The sequence below is a fragment of the Rhea pennata genome, chromosome 7 (genome assembly GCF_028389875.1).
Source record: "Rhea pennata isolate bPtePen1 chromosome 7, bPtePen1.pri, whole genome shotgun sequence".
Taxonomy (NCBI): domain Eukaryota; kingdom Metazoa; phylum Chordata; class Aves; order Rheiformes; family Rheidae; genus Rhea; species Rhea pennata.
In genome coordinates, this window is record NC_084669.1 from 7,959,976 (window position 1) to 7,978,045 (window position 18,070).

An 18,070-nucleotide genomic window follows, 5' to 3' on the forward strand; every position below is an offset into this window, starting at 1 on the left:
GTGGGACCACCATCTATGTCCTCAGTGTATTCATCTACCCTACAGTCCAGAAATATGACTACAGCCTAGGTATATGTACTCTGAGATAGCAAGTGATATCTTTGTAGATTTGGTATTACAAATTTCCTCCAGACCCCCCAAAAGTTTGCATAGTGTCTTTTGCCATTGGTGCCCCCACAACTAAGCTGGTGATCAGCAGCCAATTTAATTTTTCTGAATGTTTATTTTAGTATGAACAATATTTGAGGCTGCAGATCTAAAAACATTAGAGCAGACCCTCTACTTGTCGTAGCTGAAAATAAGTTCTGATCTTCCTTCCTGTTGCTCTAATGCTTATCAGATACACAGCTGAGCTGATTTCCATCGCAAATCTGGCAGAAAAATGTATCCTCTTTCCCCCACTTTGGGGGGTGTGGTGGTTCATATTTATTTAGGCTCACAGAAGTACCTGACAAGTTGAGCAGTCACCTGACAACAGAGATGTACTGGGTGAGATGAATCGAGGAGGAGCAGGGTGGATGGCACCATACTGTTACGGTGAATTGATGGAGCTTTTTGAGTTGTACCGCAGGAGTTTGGTACTGTCTGTAGCTATTGTACTATAGCAGTGTTGAGAAGCTCACTCTGTGCCTATCAACTGGATGTGCTACAGCACGTCCAGTGCTCTACATATCCACAGGTTACCCAGAAGAAGCAAAAATACTAAAGGCAAACCCAACAATCTTTAAGCAGAGTGCAAGTTATATACAAGATAATACAGGGAAATTTTTGACTACCGGATAGCTTCTTTTTTGTGATTCTTTTTTCTGTCCAGAGCCTCTCTCCAAAACTAGTTTGTTCAATGCTTCAGTTTCGTATCTCATTTTTTTGTCTTATATAATTACCACTCAAAGCTGGCTTGCTCTCCATGTGAAGTAATAGCTAAAATTGCATTTTATTGATGTTAATGGAAGCTGGGAACTAAGTAGGGTGAGAAGAGGAGATAAGTAGATTTACAAATCATTGTGAGTGCCTGAAAAGTCAGAGCTAGTCAGACCAGCGCTGCAGTCAAATAACCAAGATTCCCCTCTTTGTGTGGCTCTTCATCCTGACACAGCAGTTTGTTTGCAGTGAATTGTTTAACTTGTTTGCTGTCCTTTAAACAAATCAAGAGGCTGCAGAGTGGAACTTGGCTCAAATTATGTGTTTGCTTCTTTTCAAGAAGGCACAGGTTATGGTTGTAACTGTGAAAGAAAAGTCACTATTAGTAGACTGTAACTTTATACAAGCATGGTTGGATTGTTAGATGGAACCAACAGGCAGAAGATAGGGGAAAGGAAGTTCTACATGTGCCATTTTTTAGGTGTGGAAATGAGGAATAGAATTATTTGGGCAGACCCCTTGAGGGGTCTTTGGCAACTGGTTACCAGTCTGAGAGATAAAAGGTTGTTGGTCTGGGGAAAAAAAAATAACAGTGACCTTGTACCTAGATCACTGATGAAGAATCAATCATGTTTTTCAAGTTCAATTATGTAGCCTTCATTTATGAAGTTTCTTTATCTCCAAGCATCTTAGGTGTTTTGATTATACCTTTTTGTTGAGACTGTTACAGTGATTGCAGGAAATACTATGAAATTTACTATGAGTTCTCTGCACTCCATTCTTTCATTATTTATTAGCAAACTTTAACAGTTCTGACCTTTCTTCAGTCACATATAAATTGCTTCTAAATAGTTAACTGTTCTTAAAATAATAATTAAAAAAAGGGTAAAAGTTCATTCTTGATCTAGTTGTTATATCCAACTTGTGTCTTGTTTTGACCCTTGTTAAGGACTTAGAATGAGTGATTTCTATTGCATACCACCAATTAATCTTTTGTATTTGAAACAGCCTGTTTGTGAATTTAAAGCCTGACATTAAATCAACTTACAGTACAGAAACTGCATTACTATGAATCATCAATAGTACCTGACAAGTGGGATAGCAAAAGTCTATTTAAAATTCCTGTTATATAAGGCACTACATAACAGCTTTGAATAGCATCCACCATATTTCTCCATGTTTTTACTTTAGTCTTTTTTTCTCCCCTTTTTTGTGTGGCACATTGTGTCTTTTTTTACATTACCCAACACTAATAAGTTATCAGATATTGTTTAGCTTCATCCCATGGCTTCCAGTTTCATCTGAATATTTTGCAGTTGTGATACTGCATCTTTTTTGGAAATCAGCTGGTTTCTTTTACGGTGTTTAAGTTTTTTGCCCTGTAACTCAACGCCATGTTCTTTAAATGTGTGTTTTTTAGTTTCGTCTGAGATGTCTGTGTATCATTTCAGGAAGGTTCTTAAACCTGTTTGAAATGAGACATATTTTTGTATCCCATAATAGGCTAGATATAGGCCTCACCATGGGGTGCTGGCAACTTGTCCTGTGTTAATGAAGCTGTGGAAATTTCTATTGAGCCTTAGTAAACAGATATGATGGAACTGCAGCTGTATTTTTCACTCCTTGGTGCCTCAGCTTATAACATTTAGGTTTTGCAACTCCAAACAGTTACAGGAGTTTTTCATTTTTCAGGATATTTGTTTTTCCAGACTTATGCAGGCACTCCTATTTGATATCTGAGAAGTCCACAGCTGGAACCTCAACATGTGTAAATTGCCATTGTATCCTAGAGCAGATTGTGACAGTTTAGCTGATAGCAGGTATCCCTAATAGCCCTGAATCCAGAAACCAGAATTCCAGATAAGTATAGAGAAAACTGTTGATTTCTCCTACCCAGTGGAAAAAAGGAATACCTTCTAGATGTACTTACTGTGAGGAAAGTGCTTCTTTGTGGTGGGGAAAAATAAGGGTAACGTAATAGTCCTGTAAGAAAGACCTACAAAGCCTGCTTGTAGGGAGAAGAATGTATATTTATGCATGTCGTTTATGTTTTTAATAAAGCTGAGCAAAAAGCATGGATTTGGATTGTACATGAGCAATATACACTGATCATAAAGGCATGATGACTGCAGATTGTATAACTAAGTACATTTTATCTGTAGATGCCAATTTTGTGATTAAGACTAAATGTATAACTATGGTAACAGGCTGTATGTGACAAGCAAGCTATTTAGGAGGATGTGTTTAACATATGTGTTTCCTTCGGGCTATTTTTCTGTAGTTCATGTCTGTAATAAGCTCTCTGATTTTTGGAACAGGTGAAGAAGTTACAGATCTCAAGAGACAAGCTGTTGAAGAAATGATGGACAGAATTAAAAAGGGAGTTCATTTGAGGCCAGTCAACCAGTCAAGCAGATTTAAAACAAAGGTTGAAATGAATAGAAGATTAATTATATTAGCCCAGTACAGTAGTTTTTACTGAAAAAAAAACCAGATTTTCCATAACACATTCAAAAGAATATGCTTGCTTTGTTTTTCTCTTTTGCTTTGTTTGGGTTTGAATCAAATGAAATCATGTAGCAGACTTGTACCTGAAGAAGGGGGAGGGAAGTGAAAAGAACAGTACACAAATGCCCAGTTTCTTTGGGAATGAAAGCAAACAGCTGGTAAACAAACAGCCGTGGAGGAACAAAAAGGACTGGGAATATAACTGGGTAATGTAAATTGAATGATTGAGAAGTCTGCTGTACTTAGCACTATTTCCTCCTCCTTTTATGTAACAATCAGCACTAATACATGAATATGCCTACTGTAATATAATGCTTAATGTCTTTATAAAAGCTTGAAATAGTACCCTGTTAATCTATCTTAATGTATAGGCTGTGGTTTGTAGTGTTAATTCTTGAGCTAAGACTCTTCTCTCCATCCATATAAGAAAATGGATTGAATGTCAGCCATGTGCCCATGGGAGAGGAAAACAGAGGAACACAAGGCAATGGTACACCTGTGTCCTCAAGCACAAAATCTGTCATCTTGGTTCAGTATATTTCAGCTAGGTCAGATTAGTAAGCATGTGGGGTTTTTTTAATGTGTATATGTTATGATTACTTACAGCCAGAAACACCAAAATCCTCTGAAAGTGCAATGAAAGAACTGAAAGGGATTCTGGTAAGGAAACCTATCATTTATGTATCATTTTTATTTCTTCACACAGCTGACAGGACCTTCTGTGCAAAATAGCACAGTATTTGAGTATTTGAAAGTTCTGCATTAGCATTTTGGCTTGAAGCTGTAGAGCAGCTTCAGAGTGAATCCCCTGATCGTCTTTACTTCTTGCATTGGTCCTATTCATTGAATGGTTTTGGTCTTGCCAGCAAAATTTGTTTTGGAGAAAAGTGGCCCATTTAATTTTGCTCCAAGATTGTATATTCCTCCCCCTACAGGAGATGTGATGGTCTGAACATGCAACAGGTCCTTTGGAAACCTTCAGAGTACTCATAAATGGGGATGCTCAGGAAGAGAGACCTCAATAAATCTAGTCCGAAGTAAAGCCCCTGAACTGCATGTGTAGAGTAGGTAGGGTTCTCAGCATAACAGATTTGAGCTCCTGCTCTCTCATGGGACACCAATTTTTAGAATGAGCAGAAGAAACATATAGTCACTGCATTGCTTGTTGCTTTTGACCCTTCAGGATATTTGCAATATAAGACACGTTACATAAAATCCAATTTCATTCCATTCTTGAGAATAGTCATTATGCACAGTCAGACAACAAACATGGGGGTGGGAGGTGATGGAGTAAACATTTGTGTTTGTTGTTAGTATGCTAATTATGCATTTCATGTAGACCTCCACAGACTTGTTAAAAACAAAGCACATCTATATTCTGTAAATTGCAGTTAGAGCGACTCAGTTGCTCATGTTGCTTTCATGTACATACATCATTTATACAGATCTGAAGAATGTTACTCATTAATAACATATATGCTCAGTTAAATTTTGAATATTTGCCAAAGAAAATGTTTTAATTTATTGAGGGAGTAAGAAATTTTGAGTTACTTTCCTGGAATCCTGCAAGTAGCACTGCTTTTGTGATTTGAGATGCAACTTCCTGTTGTCATTTGCTGTTCCTATTCAGGGGTTATGTACTTGTCAACAAAAGATGTTAAGAATGTTATTCATGCTGTGGAAAAAATGCTATGGAAATCTGACACACTTGGAAAGGTGAAATAAACAGGCTTCCTGGAGATTCCCGATGATGGCAAGACTTAGGAGGAGACTGAAATAGAATGTGGGTCCCAAATTTTCAGCTACCTTGCAAACAATTTGGGAACTTTTACTATCAATTGAATACTGAACCAGGAGGCAGCAAACTCCCATCAGTTGCTGTAAGGCAGTAATAGCATGTATTTGTCTATTGTACACATACAATACCATTTTAACCAGCAATCTAATCCTGTAAGCAAGAGAAACCATGAAATATGTGGAAGTAGACTCAAGTATATGCCAGATCAGCTAGATTATAGAGTACAGTAACCTACTGCAATTGGAGCTAGTACATGCTGACTTCTTCACATCTTTGTCCACATACCTGGGTGCAACACAAGAGCACACTACAATGTAAAACATGCTAGAACAGTGAAATATGCCTTTTTGCTAGTATAGTTAATTATGACTGGTGTCACTCCAGCAGTGTGTTAAGATTATTAAAATTTTAAGAGAAGGAAGTTGGAGGATCCTTGCAAACATCAGTGTGAGTTTGTTAGTGATTCAGAGCATCTGTGCTAAGCTTGATATCCACTTTATAGGGAACGTAAATGTGATTAGTCCATACATAGGGAAATCCAGGTAAGGGAAGGAGTGATGAATCAAGCCCCAAGGGCTCCCTGTGAAACAAGAGGGAAAGCTTTGTGTACTGATCTAGGACTGCAGTTGTTTTTCTGCAGTTTAAAGGGTTCTCATATACTGCTGCTGATCTGCATTGTGCATATGGGTTATTTGGAAAGGCATAATATACTCAGAGTGTTTTTTCATGCCTGTTTCTTGCTATAGGAAACACTTAACAAATCCACTAGTTCTCGAAGCTTAAAATCCCTTGAAACGGACAGCAGCGAAACAGAGCTAGAACAAGTTCTGCGACGCCGAAAAGTAACAACTGACCAGGACAGTGGCAGTAAGTGGTTAGGTTCCTTCATAGTCCGTGTCCTGTCCCTGCATTAAGAGCCTCTTAAAGCTTTGCTGTGTCTTCCAGACCTTTGCCATTTCAGCCAGTAGGTAGAATCTTGCTTGCTTCTGTATTGACTCTCTCCCTTCAAACCTGTTCCTTTTTCATCTGTTTTCTCCAAGAAATACCTCTGTCAGATTTTCTGCGAACGTATCCATGCACACACGTACCTGTGTTTGACTGGAGTTAAGACATTGCCATTGGAGTCGTTAGTCTCAGTCTCCCATGCAAGTACTCTTGAAAGTAACAGCGAGTAGAGAAATGAAGGCATATAAATGCCATTTTGAATTGGCCTCCTCTGCAGAGGAAGAATCTGCAGTTTTTAAGCTATGCTTTGCTGTCTTCATCTTTAAGAAACTGTTGATGTCCTCCCTGGTTAGGAACACAGGCTGCACAAGTGTTGGGCCTGTGCCAGAGTCCATGCAGACATGGCTGGTTTTAACATGACTGTAAGGCTTAGCTTGGACTTTGTAGATAGACAGTTCAGTAATTACTAGTGAACTAGTTAGAACAGACTAGTTAGAACAGACTTTTTTTTGTAGGTGGATTGACCTTCACTCTGCACTTCAAGCTGGGAGAGCACTTCAAGCGGTGACTCAGTTGTGCTCTGTTGGCAGCAGGATTTACCATCTCCCATTGCAAGGGAACTGAGTGCATGATTGTGTAAACATAGCAAGCCCTGCTTGTGGTGCAAGAGAGCACCTTTTATTATTATTATTTTTTTTAATTTAACTTGATTTCTGTTTTGCTTACATGTCATTTCCAGAGCAGTCAACCTGGATAACAGAAGTGCTAAACTTTCTTTTGGTTTTAGATCCCACTGGAATTTTGGCCACATCAGAATCAAAGTCTCTGCCTGTGTTGGGCTCAGAAGCCAGTGCTGCTCAAACAGCATTGAACAAGAAAGAACTGGAGACAGAATTTAATTGCAAAGTACCTGATTCAGATTCTATTTCTAACCAACTAAAGAGTAGCACAAGTTCCAAGGCTACATTAAAGTAAGTAAAATATGAATTTTTAGCCATACTTTCATATCAGATCTGTTTAGCTGGTGCATTTTAAAAGTGTTTTCACATCGATTTTGATTAACACTGATACAGTTGTTTATCAGTGATTCCTAAAACAATTCTCAGTCTCCTTTAGGGCTAGAAGTTGGACTCCATAATAAAGCTCTTCTTCCTTTACAACCTGTGAATATTCTGCAGAAAAGAATTCATATGTCTGTTACAAAAACAAAAACAAACAAACAAAAAAAAAAAACTCAGAAGTTTTTGAGGAATAGCAAATTTGAGGTTTTTTCCATATCCTACAGAGGAGACAAAATTATGTCATTCTTGATTTTTCAAAAAGGCAATTCTAATCAGAAGTTTTAAACAATAGTATCTTATATGTCATACTGGTCTGTATGCAGGTATGTGGAGTGATTTTTTTGCACCAAAAGGAATGTACGTTGTCCTTCTTTTCATCAAAATTTTGGTCAAAATGATGAATTACTTTTACATCCCATGATTAAGATTCAAAAAATGTGTTTGTGTATTTGCACAGACAGGCTGAGGAGTCTTTTATCACAACAAATTGAAGCCTCAAAGTGCCATTTAAGCATCAGATTGTTAATTCTGCTTCAGAAATACTTATTTCAGACAGATCCGGTGGAAGATCAGTTTTTTTTATAACAATACCTAGCTCCTTTTGAAATTAGACTGCAGACTTGCTTCAGTTCCCTTGCCAGGACATTTGTCAATTTGTCACTTAAAGAAAAGGAAATAGATGAGACAAATCAGCAGAATAATGTAATCATGGCTAATTAAACCTCTGATTTGCTGTTCTATCCGTAAAAAAAAATAAAAATAAAAATCACTACCAATTCTAACAAGTCTTTATTGCTTAGTCCAAAGAAGTCAGTCATGACAAATAAGCTTAAAATTCAGTTCACATCTATTTTTATGAACTGATATTTACTTTACTCTCTTGCAGGTACTTTTATCATTTATTTTTGGATGGACAAAGAGCCCAGTTTCTTTTTTGTGCCCTACAGTTTTACTAAATTCCCACTGAGTTTTAAAAGCAGACTGCCTTTTAAAATGATGTATTTTTCCCTTTTATTTAAGTATCCTTAAAATAAAGATGATCTTCATTTTAAGTTAATCAGAAAAATGAAGATATGTTCAACAGTTAATTTGACATGAATAATGCTATTGCATTTTCTTGAACTAGTACCCTGACAGTATGGGGAGGTGGTTCCTCAAAAATGCTGCATTTGTTGTGTGTGTATTTCAACTATTTCAAACAGATAACCTTAACCAGAAAATACAGCAACTCCTACCACTTTTTGTATACCTTTTATTCCACCAAACTAAGTGGAAATTTCATTTACAAGAAAGGAAATAAAATAATTGCATGCCCCAAGGTCTTGAAGAATGTGTGGTGAATTGACAGTGAAAAGGATCTTGTGTTGACAGTCACAGTTGTTACATGTAATAAAAGCATATGTGAAGCTCCATTTATTTTGCAGCTGCCTATTCAGTGACATCCTAAAAGACACATTTCATTTTAATTTATCTGTTTAAAGCATTAAAACAAATGTGGTGGGCCAGATTCCTTTTTGCTGTAGAGCAGCTTTGCACCAAGCCACTGTTGTAAACCTGCTTAATTGGAGAGACTCATCATTGAGGATTGTTTTCCAGTGAGGGAGAGAAGGTGCTGAGACTCTTGTCTCTTGTGCTGCTGGGCTGCCAGGGAGGGTTGGAAATAACCAGGATGCTACTGTTTCGAAATGCAATTACTTTTCTTTTTCTCCTGGGTACTGTTTGCAGCAAAGGTTAGTAGGAGCAGTCTCTAGACTCCAGAGTGTATAGTGTTGTTTCAGAAAAGAGCTCATTTGAAGCAGACATCAGAAGGAAGTTCATTTGTCTAACATGTCTGATAACTTAGCTCAGTAATTAAGCAGTTTTGTGGACTTCCCTGGGTGCATCTATATTAATAGTTTGGTTTTGATCAGGAGTGTATTTTTGAAGCAAATTCTCCTATTGTCCCCACTTGCTATGCTTTGATGTGGTCTCAGGTCACCAACTGGATTCCTTATGGGTGACACTAAATCAGAAAATGTGCTTCAGCCTTTAATGGCTGCTCAGCCCAGTGGCCTCGCAAGAACTAGTTCAGTGTAAAATCCCTGAAACGTGTTATGAGGACATCAGTCCTCAGCACAAATTGTTTCTCTCTCCAGTTCTGTTCCTATCACATCACACTACTTGCTAAAGTAGACCTAGCCCATTTTAACTAAACAAACAACATGTTGCTTTGACTAGTTATCCTAAATGACAAAGGCATACAGGAGAGTTAGTGCAACTCTTCTCCTTACACATCTCAGGTAAAACCATATGGCTGTCTCATCGTTTGCAGTTCCTTGAAAACTGACAAAGGTGTGACCTACTTCAACTGTTTTCAGCAGATAAGCAAACCTTTTACAGCACAGCGGAGGAAATTATGCATGTGTCATAATTGCCAGGTGTCTCTTCTGGTGCAGTATTTACTCTTTTTTTTCTTTAGCTACATTTTAATGCATACCTCCCTATAGAAAATCTTACAGATATTCATGCATGAGATATTTCTCTTTGCTACACTGTCCATTTACAAAGGCTTGTAATCTGAAGGAGGAGGAGTAATACTTACAGACATTTAAATGCTATCAGCCCTATTCAGCATTCTTTATTCATGTTGAGTAACAGTTAAGCACATCTGTTCTCTTGGGGAAAGAAGGTCATGTTTGAAAAAGACCCAGTCTTGAAAATATATCTATGAACAATACTTATACGAAAGTCAGGTCACTGAGCAAAATCCTGGATTCCTCTCTCTACCCCGCCCCTCCCACCACCACTACCAGTAAGTGACAATCTAACCTTAATGCTAATGGAATCAGAATTTCAGTGTTTGGTTTAAATAGGACTCCACAAATGAATGTGGTTATTCATGTTCTCATGTGTTACAAAAACATTAGCCTAACTCAATCAGTTGGGACACTTGTATTAGTTGCTTAAGGAGGGATTATGGAAATGGACTGTAACATGAACAAATACAGATAATTCTGAAACGTCCTTGGAATCAAACTAATTGATGATATATCAGTCAGATAAATTGATTCAGAAAAAAAATTATGGTTTTGAACAAAAAAACAAACACAGGTTTGAGGCCATTAAGCAGCTGATTTGGAATATGTGAAGTTTAGCTGGAATGATGGTGAGAGATAAGGTACAAGTAGTATGTTATATAGAGAAGCAGAGGCCTTCAGTATTGAGGTAACTTCCTCTACAAATTTCTTCCCAAATGTTTGACCCAGCATGAGTGTAATTCTGTGACAATTTCTCAGAAGAGAATAGGTGTCGATTTTGTTTTCTGAAGAACAGAGAGCTCCTGTGACTCCCTGTGGTGTATAGACCCAGAAGGGAAAGGTGTGTCTGGCTCTACTTTTTTTTTTTTTTTTTTTTTCCTTTTTTTCTTTTTTTCCCCATAGCACTTTGTAAACATTTTGTTTCTGAGCAGCAGAGTTCTCTGTTAACAGAGGGAACCACAGAGGAGGTTAGTCTTAATCTGATGATTTTATACAATTAAAGGATTTGTCCTCCTTTTCCTGGCTGTAATCTTAGTACCCCTGAATCATCTACCAGCTCTGCGGGAAGCAGCTCAGCCTCAGCTAAGCAGAACTACAAAGGTTTTTTCAGTGCAACTTGAACATGGGCAATTTAGTCTGAACAACAAATGAAGAAAACAATGGGATGTTCTGGAAGTTTGAGAGTCTTCTCATTTTTAACCATTTTAAAAGCAACTGCCAGATGTATTTTTCTTAGACTGTACGTTCTATGTTCTCTAACTGTCAGTGTGGGTAGCAGCTCTTCAAGATTCCTCATTTAAATTAATTTGCCCATCTTTCTGAGCCTTTTCTAAGAAAAGGGCCTAAAAATGGAAACAATTTCCCATGACTTACTCCAGCATGCTAAAGCTTGTCTGTAATTCAATTCTGCTATTATGTTGAGAAACTTCTACTCAGCTAGATTTAGTAGAGGGATTCCTGAAATGGAGGTTTCTTGTACTTTCTTCACAAACATCTGGTATTAGAAAGTATCAGAAGGAGTAAGAAAGAACTGAGGAACCAACAGATTTAATTCACTAGCATCACTGTTTGTATGCTCTGTAATTCCCATTTGAAAAATGCTACATTATGACAGATTTTTTTATTTAGTAAAGACTGATAAGACTTACAGTAATAATTTGTGTATTCCTTATTATTTTGGAGGTGTTTAGTCTTTGGTCCTGCCTGTTATAGTCTGTTGTCTTGCTACAAATTCTGAAATATTTAATAAATACATCTGTAGCTTTTATTCTCAGTAAAAGGGCTGAGGATAAATTTGCCCCATCTCTTGTGGTCTAGCATGCACCTGATGGACCACGGTGGCCGTCTGCAGAGTTGAGACCCGTTATCCTACGTAGACTGACACAACGGCCTGTTTAATGTGGGTCAGAGGCAGGACAGCTGAGCTGTTGTTATCTGGCAAACTATCCTAGTTTGGTAGTATGGGAAGGACATTGAGATTAGAGTAGCAGTAGTCTGTAAAACTGCCCTGTGCTGCTGTACCAGATCATCGGTTGATAAGATGTGTTTTTCATGCAGGCTTCCATTCTGTGTAGCCCTGTAAGTAGAGCTCTTTTGCACGAGCTGTGTTGCCCATGAGTGAAGCCTGTCTTCAGCCCTGGGGACCGTACAGGCAAATAGGGAAGGAGGAGGGGTAGTTAGAGAAATAACAAGCTATTATGAGTTGCAGCCATGGTTTTTAAGCAGTACAAAGAAGCAACTAGTGGTGAGTAACTGTAAAATTAGCATAATGCTTCAAATATGACCTTCTAGGGGTCAGAAATAGCACCAGTTGAGTTTATTTTGGTTTTCAAAGCAATTCTGCTTTGCAAAGAGATTATAGACATTTCAGTACCCTAAATTAGGGAGCTTGCTGAAAGACAAAGTATACTAATTTTATGCTATCCAAATGTTTGGTTTTGGATCAGAAATGATTTCAGTCATGCCAGCTTAGGTCCGAGGCAGAGCAAGATTGTATCTCTCTGGAATATATCATGCCCAATGTACTTGGGGAACCAGTCTTTGCTGGAATAGATTTTTGCCAGTATTTTCTAAATGTGGGGTAAGAAACATGAATTTTTGTACAGTGTTTCCTTTGATGGTTTTCTTTAAGCTTCTGCATTTATGTGTGGGCAAAATTTTCCCAAAAAATTTTGTGTAATATTTGTATCAAATTTGATTTTCTAATGGAAATATATTAAAACAATTTCATGAAGAGAACACCAAGCAAGATTAAATAATGCTAAGTGTAGAATACTAAGCAATGGGGGAAAAAAAAGAAAATCCAAGTATCAGGTGACAATCCAATCCTTAGTTTGCATTTTCTTACTGCTACTGTAATTATTTACAGAAGGCACAGCAATTCTAGTTCACAGGTCCATCAGTCATATTTTTTACATCTTCTGTAGCTTCTATAACTATAGAAATGGATTATATTGCTCATGATATTTCTATATCACAAGCAGTCCTTCACAATATTACATGGTAGTTTGCATATCCCATACAGGTAATCTAAAATGTGTTTATCATCTAAATCTGGGTTTCACAGTATGAGTTTTATGTGTTTAGTATATGCATATATATGCAAACTTACAACAATTATGTATGGATGAGTACAGTAACACTAGGTTCTCAATTTCTGGCTTAAAAATATATAGCTGAACAAATAACAAGGATACTGTTAACAACATTAACAATCTTAATGAGGAGAAAGCTCTGCATAGAGCTAGATGCAAATTTCTTGGCTGGACAAATTTGTAGCTCTTCAAAACTGTAGCTAACTGTATCTGCACTAATTGCTTTTCCAAGCTTTATTTATAGTAGCAGAAAATCATTTCCTGAGAGAGACCACCAAAATTATGTTCATTTGTGCACTGAAACTTTACTATGCTTGCATTTTGCTCTTGACAAACTGTTGAGTTATGAGTACCTGATAAATAGGCTTAATTTTTAACAATACCTCAGCTGTAACAGCAGCAGTCTGAGGCCAGTGCAGCAACAGTGTGAAGGATTTGGAGAGGAATGCTAGTAAAACGAAGTCTGAATAGTAATTCTTATTTTTATGCCCAAAACGCTGATTTAATCACTGGTTTTCTCCATTAAACTACTTTATATCGACATCTTTCATTTTTCTGTCCTTTGAAGCTGGTAAATATGATTGCCGTTTTATCCATTTTTGTTATAAATGAAACAGACTTCAGAGCGTTTGGCAGTGCATCAGTTGTTGGAATGCTGCCATACACTAATGCAGACTCCCCACTGTGAGCCCAGTGAAGAATTATACTTTGATTCACCAGATTGTATTAAATAGTCCAGCTGTTGGGATTTGAAAGATAGTTACCTCCAAAGTGAAATAAAAATGAACTTGGCATTTATGGCTTTGACCATTTTTATAGTGTTGGGCAATCAGCTTTTCAGAGGTAGCACTTTTTAAAATAACCCTCTTCTGGTTATACTGCTTTAAAAAGTTTAATTTGCTGTAACATTCAAAATACACCACCTTGTATTTTCCAGAATGATTGGCAACTTTTGCATAAAATAAGCATTATTTTTGTTATGAAATCACTAGCTTCTGATCATAGTCAAATGAGTCTGAGACTTGTATCTATTAGCACCAATTTCTGAGTTAATTAACTTATACCGAAGTTCTAATGTTAGAGACAATTCTTGTAATTAAAGCTTGAACATGGAATTTCATTTGATACATCCATTGCTTCACTAACAAGCTGAGTAAATACTTTCTGAAATAGAAAATGCAACAACTGCTCTTCCTGTGATTTTTTTTTTTTTTTAACCTGTATATTTGCTCCCTTCCAGACAGGTGGGAGTCAGTGCTCTCAGCCCTATGCTCTAATCCTTGAGTGGGCAAGCTCTTTTTTCTGTATCTTTTTCTCTACCACAAAGATTGTTGCAATAGAGGACCATTCCATACCAGATGAATCCACTGCATGAATTTCTTTTTCTGCCCTCCAGTTGATTCTACTTTTTCCTTCAACAGTGTTATCTTAACAGCAGTGTGGAGGGCCACTCCTTATGTGTAAGCAGAAAAATAAAATAACAGCTATCGACTAGTAAATGCAGTTGCATTCAGTGGCTCTGTAGTGAAGCTTCCCGTGAGAACTGAACTGTGCACTCACTGGTAAATGTAGGACCTTGCTGCACTGAGCATTTTTATACCTGTCCAGTTTGGTGGTTGTAGTTATATCAATATAGGCATCTGTATTGTGTTCATACCGTTGTGCAAGGCCCTGTCCGGAGCAGATTTGCCTAATCTGTATGTGTGACAGTCTTGAGAACAGTCTTTCTGAACACATCGGGGTACACACCAACACATATGAAGCCCTCAGGTATGTGGACTCCCATGTACTCTAGAAAGCCTGATGAAGGGAGTGTGAGCCCATGCTGTAAGCTGTCTGTCTGCCTACGTATGTAACAAAGTAGATCTTGCAGACAGCCTTAAAATGGCACAGGCCATCCTGCGTCCCTGCTTGTGCCTTCTTGAGGTCATGCTGTCCCAGTGTTTACCTTGTTTTGTGCTGGTGCATTTTATCTGATCTAAAAATTTTTCTTTGTGTTCCTACACTAGTACAAAGCTTCTGAGTATGTACAAGTGCTTTTAATGCTTACACTATGATGCCGGCCTAGATGAATTACCCTGCTGTCTGTGACCTTTTCTTCCTTTCTCTCTATGCTCAGAAGGCTTTTTATCTACAAAAATACCTGCACTGCAACAAGCAATGAAGACATAATCTCATTTCTGATGCACAGAATGTAGGCCTAGTGTCCTCTGCGCTTCAGCAGATCCAGCAGCTGAATTTTCAGATATCATTCACACTCACTCCTTGTGAGACCACTAGTAGCCTGTCGGTGCTGAGTCACTCTGGAAAATCTGGATACTTAACTGTATCCTTAGCATGCAGTAAGGTTTAGTATAGCAGAAGCCCTGTTCAAGCTGTTCTGGGATGCAGATGTGGAAGAGAAGCCATATTCTCCCTTCAAGATGCAGGAATGTTAGTCTATAACCTACATAAACTATGCTTTTTCTTTGGGTGCAACTTCTCTGATGAACACAGGGGAACCTAAATCCAACTTTGAGAGGTACTGAGGGAAAACAGATCCTTAAGATTATTTTTAAACTGATCAAAACTGATCAAACTGAATAGTCTTAGATTTTTTCAGTGCTTTTAAAATTATTTTTTCCTGTTAAATATCTGGTGAGGCTAGCTTAATAAATAATTCAGTATGGGTAATTTGATTTATATTTAATGTACTACAGTGTGTATGTAACAGCTCTAATCTGTAAATCTGTACAGTTCTTTAGTATACCTAGCCTGGTCATACTTGCTTCTAATAATAGAAATGCTTTTCTTATATTTATGTTCTGTGTCCTAAATATATGAACTGTTACCTGTATTCATATACTTTTTCTTTTTTCTTTAGATCACCTAGTCATATGGGATTTACAAGAAAAGCTTCTACCAGTGAAAAAGAGACAGAATCTGTTGTGGTTTTAGATCCTGTTTCCACCAGTATGGAGTCTGAAAACATGTTAAATCAACCCAAAATGAATGAGGAAAAAAGTAAATCACTGCAAAAAGAAACTAGTGTCGAGAAAATAAAAGAGACAGACAGTTCTAATTGTTAATTATTATGCCAAAAGGCTGTAAGTTTGGGGAATCTTTATCTGGAGATGTAAATTGCTTAGGTGTGGTACTAGGGGCTACAGTCTGTACTCCAAACAGTTTTCAATAATACCAATTGAAATGGTCTTTTTTAATGCTGTTTTGTTATATGCATTAATGGGTTAAATAACTATGCATTACTCTGTCCCTTTCACATTTTAGTTTCACTGGTATGGTTAAGATGTTCTTAGATACTGTCAGTTACCTCTTCTTTAAAACTGTGTTTGAAAAAAGTTTTTTTTAATTATTCTTTTCATGAAGAGATACTTTTTATAGGTCTGTTCTAAAGCTTGCTGGAAGCCCCTTGCATTCTTCTTGACTTGAATGGGCTTTGGGTTAGATCCTAGGATGGTGATCACACACAAAAATCATGCCTAGTATGGGGCATAATATGAATAATGAGAAAATCAGCTTTAGATGCATTGCCTTAAAAATATTTTATGTCTATTTAAAACAAGGTCTTGTAGGTCTCCTTATTGTGTCTTGGCAAAGACTATTTTGAATATTTTGAAATATAAAAGCACAAGCATAACACTTTTGCTTCAGTTTGCCTAGTAGAGAGCTAGTATGAAGAATAAAAGCACAGGCAGTGTAGCATGTCATTTTGATAGCAAGGCTTTTGGTAATGATAGCCCAAGTCAGAAGTTTGAGGGTTGAGATTGGTGTTATTGTTTGGATTAAAGCTCTTTAAAGGAGGGCCTGTCTGCTAGGTTTTAATGTTACGTAGTAATGTTACAAGTTTGGATCTGATGCAACTGGAGTCTTCAGATGCTTTAAAAAAACAAATTATCATAGGCTCCTGTGAGTATGGGCTACATCTGGGATTCAGTCACTGCAGAATTCCAAGTTATTTGGAATTAGTATTTTGAGAACTCCCAGATCAAGCCCAGCGGCACTAACAAATAAATCTTTGCTCTGAGCATTGTATAAGGTGTTGGCACTAATTTCTTTATTTCATAAAACAAAAACCAGTTTGTCTCAACCCTTCTTTCCAGTGAAGAAAACGTGATAGGTACATCATTTGCTCCACTGGCAATTCACATTCCATTGTAGTTTTTTAAATTCAACACAGTATTTCATTATTCTATAATGAACAAACCTAATCAGGGATTTACTTAAAGAAGATTGGTGTAACTGAAACTGGGTGGTCATGTACTTGAATGCATTTGTATTATTTTTTATTTAATGATCCGAAACAGTGATAGTACTAAAGGATGAATGTTCCAAGTTTGTTGGTTTGACACTGCATGCAACTGTCTGGTACTTTTCCTAAACATAAATTGATAGTAATGAGTATGGTAGTTTGACATCTTTTTTGGTGTTTTTGCATGTTTGCTAAGAAAATCTTGGATTTGATCTAATTACTGAACAACGTATAATTCCTAAATTTGGGGAAATTAGTCTCTCCTTTTGTTGTATATCTTAATTTCTGTGGGTTTTATTTTTCCTGGTAGTTAACTTTGCACTTAGATATCTATTACAATGAAGTTAAAATCTGACATTTTATTGTATGTATTTTCCTCAGATTATAACTGCTGTATATGTTCAAATTATACAAAACGAGAAGTTTTTTTAGAAAGTATTTCTTTTACTTAAACTGTTTGTTACCTATGATACAGATTATTTATCTTTTTGCTGTTGCTTATTAAAGACCACTAACAAGTTTCCCAGACCTTGTGAAATTGACTTGTTATTCCTTGCTTCAGACAGAGGCAGGCTTCCTGTTGATGCAAATTACAGCTTTGTGCCCTACATTTGGGGTTTGCACTGATGCACTTCTGTTGATAGCTAGCTAAAACGGGAGCAAAATTTCCCTTGTAGGCTAGATCTAAGAGCAGCATTGAGGGTGTATGTGGGGGGATGGGGCAACATAACAGTCAAGGCCTTTGTTTTTTGTAAATTTTTTTTTTTTTACTGTTTGTCAATAGCTCGTTCATTGTATGGAGAGAGATTTCTACTTTCTCAAAACAAACATTTCGTTTTGGAATTAACACAGGGGTATTTGTTTTTTCAATTTGTAAATACAGCATAGAATTTTGTAGTATTTTCAAACAATAACCACTACTCAATTAACTTGGTTTCAGCTGAAAGTAACAGTCTCCTGGGAAAAGAGAAACTAATATGTGAATGCTTTTTAAAATTTCTAACTGAAGTTCTTCTAAATAAATAGACTAAGCAATA

General features: G+C 37.1%; 1 protein-coding gene across 1 annotated transcript in view; it reads left to right on the top strand.

Annotated features, from left to right (window-relative positions):
• Positions 1 to 17,291, top strand: part of SHTN1 (shootin 1) — a 66,006-nt gene extending 48,715 nt beyond the window's left edge. Inside the window, 6 exon segments of the mRNA XM_062580089.1 lie at positions 186 to 188; positions 3,180 to 3,289; positions 3,976 to 4,029; positions 5,914 to 6,034; positions 6,900 to 7,083; positions 15,648 to 17,291. Coding sequence (XP_062436073.1) covers positions 186 to 188; positions 3,180 to 3,289; positions 3,976 to 4,029; positions 5,914 to 6,034; positions 6,900 to 7,083; positions 15,648 to 15,852 — 677 coding nt within the window. The 3' untranslated portion in view covers positions 15,853 to 17,291.
• Positions 17,292 to 18,070: the final 779 nt, after the last annotated feature.